This window comes from Electrona antarctica, assembly GCF_951216825.1.
Source record: "Electrona antarctica genome assembly, chromosome: 5".
NCBI lineage: Eukaryota > Metazoa > Chordata > Actinopteri > Myctophiformes > Myctophidae > Electrona > Electrona antarctica.
In genome coordinates, this window is record NC_136810.1 from 374,819 (window position 1) to 385,000 (window position 10,182).

Consider the following 10,182-nt stretch of genomic DNA (forward strand, 5'->3'; position numbering starts at 1 on the left):
TAAGTACTGGGAGGTCCTGGGAGGTACTGGGAGGTACTGGGAGGTCCTGGGAGGTCACCAGTAAGTACTGGGAGGTCCTGGGAGGTCCTGGGAGGTCCTGGGAGGTACTGGGAGGTCCTGGGAGGTACTGGGAGGTCCTGGGAGGTCACCAGTAAGTACTGGGAGGTCCTGGGAGGTACTGGGAGGTCCTGGGAGGTACTGGGAGGTACTGGGAGGTACTGGGAGGTCCTGGGAGGTCACCAGTAAGTACTGGGAGGTCCTGGGAGGTGCAGACAATCCACTGGGACTAGTACATTTTCCAAACATCAAGGGCCTTGTGTTTCAGGTGTTGTTTTCGTCGCCTAAAACTAAGACGTTGACTAAACTTTTTCCACTGACGAAAACTAAATGGAAACTAAATGAAAACTAAGCTACGATGACTAAAACTAATATACGGACAATTTCGTCAACAAATAAAAACTAGACTAAAATGTCAGGAAGGGACTACTGGACAAGAGATCCAGTAGAAGTAATTTTACGGGGGCACGGTGGCACAGTCGGTAGTGCTGTCGCCTCACAGCTAGAAGGTCCTGACAGAGTTACCGTGTGGCAGTCCCTCTACTGTACCCTCTACTGTACTGTACTGTACTGTACTGTACTGTCACTGTACTGTACTGGCACACCCAAAATCACCATATGTATAGTTAATATGTGCGTGTGTGTGTTTGTGTGTGTGTTACGTTGCGCACAGGTGGTGAAAAACAACCATGCTGTTTTCGTGCTCAGACCCACCCAGCCAGCCACCCAGCCACACACATAGCTCCGTAAGGGAGTGGTTGCACCACTCAAAAAAAGAGGGCCTAGTGTATGGGAAAGGGCCTAGTGTATGGGAAAGGGCCTAGTGTATGGGAAAGGGCCTAGTGTATGGGAAAGGGCCTAGTGTATGGGAAAGGCCTAGTGTATGGGAAAGGGCCTAGTGTATGGGAAAGGGCCTAGTGTATGGGAAAGGGCCTAGTGTATGGGAAAGGGCCTAGTGTATGGGAAAGGGCCTAGTGTATGGGGAAAGGGCCTAGTGTATGGGAAAGGGCCTAGTGTATGGGAAAGGGCCTAGTGTATGGGAAAGGGCCTAGTGTATGGGAAAGGGCCTAGTGTATGGGAAAGGGCCTAGTGTATGGGAAAGGGCCTAGTGTATGGGAAAGGGCCTAGTGTATGGGGAAAGGGCCTAGTGTATGGGAAAGGGCCTAGTGTATGGGAAAGGGCCTAGTGTATGGGAAAGGGCCTAGTGTATGGGAGAGGGCCTAGTGTATGGGAAAGGGCCTAGTGTATGGGAAAGGGCCTAGTGTATGGGAAAGGGCCTAGTGTATGGGAAAGGGCCTAGTGTATGGGAAAGAAAGGGCCTAGTGTATGGGAAAGGGCCTAGTGTATGGGAAAGGGCCTAGTGTATGGGAAAGGGCCTAGTGTATGGGAAAGGGCCTAGTGTATGGGAAAGGGCCTAGTGTATGGGAAAGGGCCTAGTGTATGGGAAAGGGCCTAGTGTATGGGAAAGGGCCTAGTGTATGGGAAAGGGCCTAGTGTATGGGAAAGGGCCTAGTGTATGGGGAAAGGCCTAGTGTATGGGAAAGGGCCTAGTGTATGGGAAAGGGCCTAGTGTATGGGAAAGGGCCTAGTGTATGGGAAAGGGCCTAGTGTATGGGAAAGGGCCTAGTGTATGGGGAAAGGGCCTAGTGTATGGGAAAGGGCCTAGTGTATGGGAAAGGGCCTAGTGTATGGGAAAGGGCCTAGTGTATGGGAAAGGGCCTAGTGTATGGGAAAGGGCCTAGTGTATGGGAAAGGGCCTAGTGTATGGGAAAGGGCCTAGTGTATGGGAAAGGGCCTAGTGTATGGGGAAAGGGCCTAGTGTATGGGAAAGGGCCTAGTGTATGGGAAAGGGCCTAGTGTATGGGAAAGGGCCTAGTGTATGGGAAAGGGCCTAGTGTATGGGAAAGGGCCTAGTGTATGGGAAAGGGCCTAGTGTATGGGAAAGGGCCTAGTGTATGGGAAAGGGCCTAGTGTATGGGAAAGGGCCTAGTGTATGGGGAAAGGCCTAGTGTATGGGAAAGGGCCTAGTGTATGGGAAAGGGCCTAGTGTATGGGAAAGGGCCTAGTGTATGGGAAAGGGCCTAGTGTATGGGAAAGGGCCTAGTGTATGGGGAAAGGGCCTAGTGTATGGGAAAGGGCCTAGTGTATGGGAAAGGGCCTAGTGTATGGGAAAGGGCCTAGTGTATGGGAAAGGGCCTAGTGTATGGGAAAGGGCCTAGTGTATGGGAAAGGGCCTAGTGTATGGGAAAGGGCCTAGTGTATGGGAAAGGGCCTAGTGTATGGGGAAAGGGCCTAGTGTATGGGAAAGGGCCTAGTGTATGGGAAAGGGCCTAGTGTATGGGAAAGGGCCTAGTGTATGGGAGAGGGCCTAGTGTATGGGAAAGGGCCTAGTGTATGGGAAAGGGCCTAGTGTATGGGAAAGGGCCTAGTGTATGGGAAAGGGCCTAGTGTATGGGAAAGGGCCTAGTGTATGGGAAAGAAAGGGCCTAGTGTATGGGAAAGGGCCTAGTGTATGGGAAAGGGCCTAGTGTATGGGAAAGGGCCTAGTGTATGGGAAAGGGCCTAGTGTATGGGAGAGGGCCTAGTGTATGGGAAAGGGCCTAGTGTATGGGAAAGGGCCTAGTGTATGGGAAAGGGCCTAGTGTATGGGAGAGGGCCTAGTGTATGGGAGAGGGCCTAGTGTATGGGAAAGGGCCTAGTGTATGGGAAAGGGCCTAGTGTATGGGAAAGGGCCTAGTGTATTGGAAAGAGGGCCTAGTGTATGGGAAAGGGCCTAGTGTATGGGAAAGGGCCTAGTGTATGGGAAAGGGCCTAGTGTATGGGAAAGGGCCTAGTGTATGGGGAAAGGGCCTAGTGTATGGGGAAAGGGCCTAGTGTATGGGAAAGGGCCTAGTGTATGGGAAAGGGCCTAGTGTATGGGAAAGGGCCTAGTGTATGGGAAAGGGCCTAGTGTATGGGAGAGGGCCTAGTGTATGGGAAAGGGCCTAGTGTATGGGAAAGGGCCTAGTGTATGGGAAAGGGCCTAGTGTATGGGAAAGGGCCTAGTTTTTGGGAAAGGGCCTAGTGTATGGGAAAGGGCCTAGTGTATGGGAAAGGGCCTAGTGTATGGGGAAAGGGCCTAGTGTATGGGAGAGGGCCTAGTGTATGGGAAAGGGCCTAGTGTATGGGGAAAGGGCCTAGTGTATGGGAATCCTTGGGAATCTGGTCTGCAGAACTGGCCTGAGTTTGAACTGGCAGAACTGAGTCAGAACTGGCCTGCCCTGAGTTTGAACTGCTGTCTGTCTGTTAGTATCGCTAAAAGGAATCCCCCCCCTGTGGTACAGTAAAGGAATCCCCCCCCCCTTGTGGTACAGTAAAGGAATCCCCCCCCCCTTGTGGTACAGTAAAGGAATCCCCCCCCTTGTGGTACAGTAAAGGAATCCCCCCCCCCCCCCCCCCCCCCCTTGTGGTACAGTAAAGGAATCCCCCCCCCCTTGTGGTACAGTACAGTCTAAAGTCTGAAGATAATTGTCATCATTGTGCCATTCTTGCCATACTTGGCATATCAACATAGCACAGTAAAACCTCTAAGGAGATATTTGGGATGTTGAATTGGTTGGTGCTTTGTGGATACCGTGAGGTGCCTGGGAGACCTTGACTGTGGACTTTCAGTTTACAGCAGTTTACAGCAGTTTACAGCATTTTACAGCAGTTTACAGCAGTGATACGGAATAAAAAGAACAGATAAGAACGCAACATGTAAGATAAGACTCAGAGAACACCATTCATAGTCATTAGCTGAAAGTGAAAGTAGTGAAAGTAGTTCAACAGCCACTTCACCACTTTGGCAACCAGATTTTATTTTAACCCATTCTACAAATGCTTTCTAAATCCTGACAGGTTTCTGAAAAACCTTATGTTTCTGTATCAGTGGTGCTCAATATTTCATGTCAAGGACCCCAAAAATGTTATGAAATTGGCCACCAACCCCCATCTGAAAATATGTGGTTCCAGGGACCCCCCAGAAGCAAAGATTTGAGTTAAACATGTTCACTCTGAAAGAATATATATTCAAAGATTTGAGGCACATTTTCACGATTTTTCAAAAATAGCAGACCTACAAGTTCATAGCGTGGCACAAGTTCATAGCGTGGCAAGTTCATAGCGTGGCCGCGTTATGAACTTGTAGATCTGCTATTTTCCAATATCTAAAGTATAACATAATGCTTAAAACACCAAAAGGGGTTCCCGTCCAGAATGGGATAATGTGTGTAATATGTGTTTTTAGATATTTTAGTCGACGCCAGGTCCGTGACCAAAAACCTGTCTACACTACAAGTTCACATCTCCACGTGGCCTCCCCCCCCCCCCCCCCTCTCCACAATGAGGGGCAGTGCAGCAAAGCATTATGGGCATTGTAGGAATTCAGCAATCCAGTCAAAGTCTAGTCAAACACACTAGACTGCAGCAAAGCATTATGGGCATTGTAGGAATTCAGCAATCCAGTCAAAAACTCTAGTCAAACACACAAACTGCAGCAAAGCATTATGGGCATTGTAGGAATTCAGCAACCCAGCCAAACCCTTTAGTCAGACACACAGACTTCATTATTGTTCTGGCCATCATAGACATACGTAGACGCCCTTTCCGGCTCTGAGGCGCGTGTCACCATTGAAGGCACAATTTTCCCGACATTCCTTGCAAAGCATTAGCGGAAGCTTGTCAAGCTTCCGCGTGCGTAACATAAGTCCCGGAAAAGACGCGCTATGATTGGCCAGTAGTCACTTGAGTGACAGCGAGAGACATGGAGGAGTCACATGAGTGACGTCACTTGGGCAGCGACGCAGTCGCCTTCAGCAAATGCCTTCTAAATAAGAAAGCTGCGGAGAACTGTTGCTTTGTGTTCACTCTTTAATGTTTTCTGTTAGTAATCTAATCCCCCCTGGTTCTGATGTTGTATTGTTAATAACTTTGTTGTTTGTGTTTGTTTGTTTGTCTTGTTTTGTATTGTAATGTATATTGTCATGTTATAAAGATTTGTTAAAAAAAAAAAAAAAAGCCTTCAGCACTGCACTTCCGCCTTCATTGGGATACACGTCGCTCCAATGAACTGCAGCGGCAAATGAGGCATCTATTTCTTATAATATCTATGCTGGCCATAGCCATAAATGTGGTCTCACTTCCTTCCTGGACTACAAGTTCACGCCTCCACACACTCTCCACAAGGAGGGGCAGTGCAACACAGCATTGTGGGCATTGTAGGAATTCAGCAGCCCAGTCAGACACACAGATGTCATTATATTTCTGTCCATAGGGGGCACATTCCTCATTGTGCTACTGTTATCTAATACTAATACTATTAACATTGAGCAACTGCGGTTTCTTCCAGATGTGAAATGTCCCTTTAAGAACCTTCTGTGGGTTTTTAGAAATATTTAACCAAGAAACGTCTAATAAATAATATTAAAGTTATCACAGCATTGGGTCCTTATTATTACCAAGGAGTCAAGTCACATTTCACCTGGAATGTTTTAGTGTTAGTCTAGTTTTAGTCGACTAAATGTCATACGATTTTAAATCTACAGTTGATTTAGTCGACTAAAATGTGTTTTGCTGGGCCTTTGATTCCGTCGTAATGACTGATTTTACACTTAGAAGGTCTAGAAGGTCAAAATAGAAGGTCTACAAGATCTACAAGGAGCTTGTAGATCTGCTATTTTCACAGGGCCTGGAATAACACCTCTGAGGGCCCCTGGGCACTGAAGCTCGAAGGGCCCCCCTTCACGCGTGCAACATTTTTTGCTGTTTTGGAGCCGTTTTGAGCCAGTTTTATGCCGTTATAGTGGCCTATTTGCGGTCGCCTAAACCCCCCCCCCCCCCCCCCCCCAGAGTGACAGCCAATCTAGCGCATTGTTGCTGCTTTACACACAATTGCACTTTTCAGCTGCCCTTCTCACCAACAATAAAACACTAATCTTTTTAGACACCATTTATTTCATTCGGATTAGCAGGGACATTTTCTGTAAAAAAATAAAGTTTTTGTTTTTGTTTTGTTTTTAGGGGCCCCTGGTGCCCAAGGGCCCCTGGGCACGTGCCCAAAGTGCCCATATGGTAGATCCGGCCCTGTATTTTCAGCATGCAGCCAAATGTAAAATGACTCATACTGGATCTCTTGACCACTAGTCCCTTCCTGACATTTTAGTCTAGTTTCTAGTTTCTAACTATTTTGGGATGCAGAACGCACCCTATTTTAATCTCTGTCCTCCTGTTATTGTGTTCAGACAGATCCTGAAAGTGTTGGCCCAATACAGCGCAGACTGCAAGGTCACCATGGTAGGACTGAGAGCCCTGGCTCTGCTGCTGACCTCAGGTAATCTATACCAGGGCCCTGGCTCTGCTGCTGACCTCAGGTAATCTATACCAGGGCCCTGGCTCTGCTGCTGACCTCAGGTAATCTATACCAGGGCCCTGGCTCTGCTGCTGACCTCAGGTAATCTATACCAGGGCCCTGGCTCTGCTGCTGACCTCAGGTAATCTATACCAGGGCCCTGGCTCTGCTGCTGACCTCAGGTAATCTATACCAGGGCCCTGGCTCTGCTGCTGACCTCAGGTAATCTATACCAGGGCCCTGGCTCTGCTGCTGACCTCAGGTAATCTATACCAGGGCCCTGGCTCTGCTGCTGACCTCAGGTAATCTATACCAGGGCCCTGGCTCTGCTGCTGACCTCAGGTAATCTATACCAGGGCCCTGGCTCTGCTGCTGACCTCAGGTAATCTATACCAGGGCCCTGGCTCTGCTGCTGACCTCAGGTAATCTATACCAGAGCCCTGGCTCTGCTGCTGACCTCAGGTAATCTATACCAGGGCCCTGGCTCTGCTGCTGACCTCAGGTAATCTATACCAGAGCCCTGGCTCTGCTGCTGACCTCAGGTAATCTATACCAGGGCCCTGGCTCTGCTGCTGACCTCAGGTAATCTATACCAGGGCCCTGGCTCTGCTGCTGACCTCAGGTAATCTATACCAGAGCCCTGGCTCTGCTGCTGACCTCAGGTAATCTATACCAGGGCCCTGGCTCTGCTGCTGACCTCAGGTAATCTATACCAGGGCCCTGGCTCTGCTGCTGACCTCAGGTACTGTCTATACCAGGGCCCTGGTTCTGCTGCTGACCTCAGGTAATCTATACCAGGGCCCTGGCTCTGCTGCTGACCTCAGGTAATCTATACCAGAGCCCTGGCTCTGCTGCTGACCTCAGGTAATCTATACCAGGGCCCTGGCTCTGCTGCTGACCTCAGGTAATCTATACCAGGGCCCTGGCTCTGCTGCTGACCTCAGGTAATCTATACCAGAGCCCTGGCTCTGCTGCTGACCTCAGGTAATCTATACCAGGGCCCTGGCTCTGCTGCTGACCTCAGGTAATCTATACCAGAGCCCTGGCTCTGCTGCTGACCTCAGGTAATCTATACCAGGGCCCTGGCTCTGCTGCTGACCTCAGGTAATCTATACCAGGGCCCTGGCTCTGCTGCTGACCTCAGGTAATCTATACCAGGGCCCTGGCTCTGCTGCTGACCTCAGGTAATCTATACCAGGGCCCTGGCTCTGCTGCTGACCTCAGGTAATCTATACCAGGGCCCTGGCTCTGCTGCTGACCTCAGGTAATCTATACCAGGGCCCTGGCTCTGCTGCTGACCTCAGGTAATCTATACCAGGGCCCTGGCTCTGCTGCTGACCTCAGGTAATCTATACCAGGGCCCTGGCTCTGCTGCTGACCTCAGGTAATCTATACCAGGGCCCTGGCTCTGCTGCTGACCTCAGGTAATCTATACCAGGGCCCTGGCTCTGCTGCTGACCTCAGGTAATCTATACCAGGGCCCTGGCTCTGCTGCTGACCTCAGGTAATCTATACCAGGGCCCTGGCTCTGCTGCTGACCTCAGGTAATCTATACAAGGGCCCTGGCTCTGCTGCTGACCTCAGGTAATCTATACCAGAGCCCTGGCTCTGCTGCTGACCTCAGGTAATCTATACAAGGGCCCTGGCTCTGCTGGTACTGTGTCTATACCAGGGCCCTGGTTCTGCTGGTACTGTGTCTATACCAGGGCCCTGGTACTGTGTCTATACCAGGGCCCTGGTTCTGCTGGTACTGTGTTTATACCAGGGCCCTGGTACTGTGTCTATACCAGGGCCCTGGTTCTGCTGGTACTGTGTCTATACCAGGGCCCTGGTTCTGCTGGTACTGTGTCTATACCAGGGCCCTGGTTCTGCTGGTACTGTGTCTATACCAGAAATATTACATAATATAGCAATATAGCATTTAACCACCCTATAATATACTTTGGCTATTAACTCAACCCCCGCCAGCAGTACAACACATCATACGCAGTTTGATGTGGAGTGGCTGAGAATGCAGGAGATTCAATTAAGGCCTCTCGGCTGGTCACATGGTGTCCTTCCCGCCGTTGTTATAGTCCATGGAAGTACAGTAGAAGTACAGTACCGTCCGGACAGTGGGAGGACACATCATCTGTGAGCCAGCTCCTTCCTTCCCAGCCCCGGGAGGGACCATGAGGAGCCTTTTGTTCCCCATGTTTACGAGGTTTAGGATGAAGAGCTTCAGGTTCAGGTTCATTTATCAGTTTGTCCCTTAGAGTATATATGAATAGAGACGGTTCTGGACAACCCTTAGAGTATATATGAATAGAGACGGTTCTGGACAACCCTTAGAGTATATATGAATAGAGACGGTTCTGGACAACCCTCAGAGTATATATGAATAGAGACGGTTCTGGACAACCCTTAGAGTATATATGAATAGAGACGGTTCTGGACAACCCTTAGAGTATATATGAATAGAGACGGTTCTGGACAACCCTTAGAGTATATATGAATAGAGACGGTTCTGGACAACCCTTAGAGTATATATGAATAGAGACGGTTCTGGACAACCCTTAGAGTATATATGAATAGAGACGGTTCCGGACAACCCTTAGAGTATATATGAATAGAGACGGTTCCGGACAACCCTTAGAGTATATATGAATAGAGACGGTTCCGGACAACCCTTAGAGTATATATGAATAGAGACGGTTCCGGACAACCCTTAGAGTATATATGAATAGAGACGGTTCCGGACAACCCTTAGAGTATATATGAATAGAGACGGTTCCGGACAACCCTTAGAGTATATATGAATAGAGACGGTTCCGGACAACCCTTAGAGTATATATGAATAGAGACGGTTCCGGACAACCCTTAGAGTATATATGAATAGAGACGGTTCCGGACAACCCTTAGAGTATATATGAATAGAGACGGTTCCGGACAACCCTTAGAGTATATATGAATAGAGACGGTTCCGGACAACCCTTAGAGTATATATGAATAGAGACGGTTCCGGACAACCCTTAGAGTATATATGAATAGAGACGGTTCCGGACAACCCTTAGAGTATATATGAATAGAGACGGTTCCGGACAACCCTTAGAGTATATATGAATAGAGACGGTTCCGGACAACCCTTAGAGTATATATGAATAGAGACGGTTCTGGACAACCCTTAGAGTATATATGAATAGAGACGGTAGAGAGTGTACAAATGTACAGGGACTCTCAAGAGTTTCAGACCCATAAGGGTCCATTTGGTTCCTAACTATCATTTAGCTGAGGACCCCCTGTAACTCCCTCAAGGACCCCACTTTGGGACCCACTGTCCTACAAGCCAGTTGGTATGAGATACTATTTTTGTTTAAGAAGCACCACCAAATCACCAATACACCAATACACCAATACACCAATACACCAATACACCAAATCACCAATACACCATTTGAAAATAGAATTACATTCTAAATACTGTCTCTGCTATCATTTCTGGATTTGTAAATGGCTACAAAACACTTTGTTTTATGCAGGCCTGCTTTTTTATTGCACGAAGGAGCTTCCCTGTTTCTGACTGAAAGGTCACGGTCCAATCACACTGTCCTGGAGGTCAAAGTTCACGGTCCAATAGAGCGTCGCAGCCCCGCCCCCTCGAGAGACCCGGAAAAGACCCCTTGTCGTGACAAATCATGACAATAAACACAATGTTTTGGGCCAAAAAAAAAACGGCAGGTTACAACACTTTTTGTAATTATTTGTTTGGTCCAAAATAT

At 48.7% G+C, this 10,182-nt stretch overlaps 1 protein-coding gene across 1 annotated transcript in view; it reads left to right on the forward strand.

Annotated features, from left to right (window-relative positions):
• LOC306923229 (leucine-rich repeat serine/threonine-protein kinase 2-like) overlaps positions 1-10,182 on the forward strand; it is a gene marked incomplete at its 3' end in the record, with an annotated part of 52,331 nt that overhangs the window by 19,841 nt on the left and 22,308 nt on the right. The window contains exon 4 of the mRNA XM_079501261.1: positions 6,318-6,406. Coding sequence (XP_079357387.1) covers positions 6,318-6,406 — 89 coding nt within the window. The remainder of the gene's footprint in view (positions 1-6,317; positions 6,407-10,182) is intronic.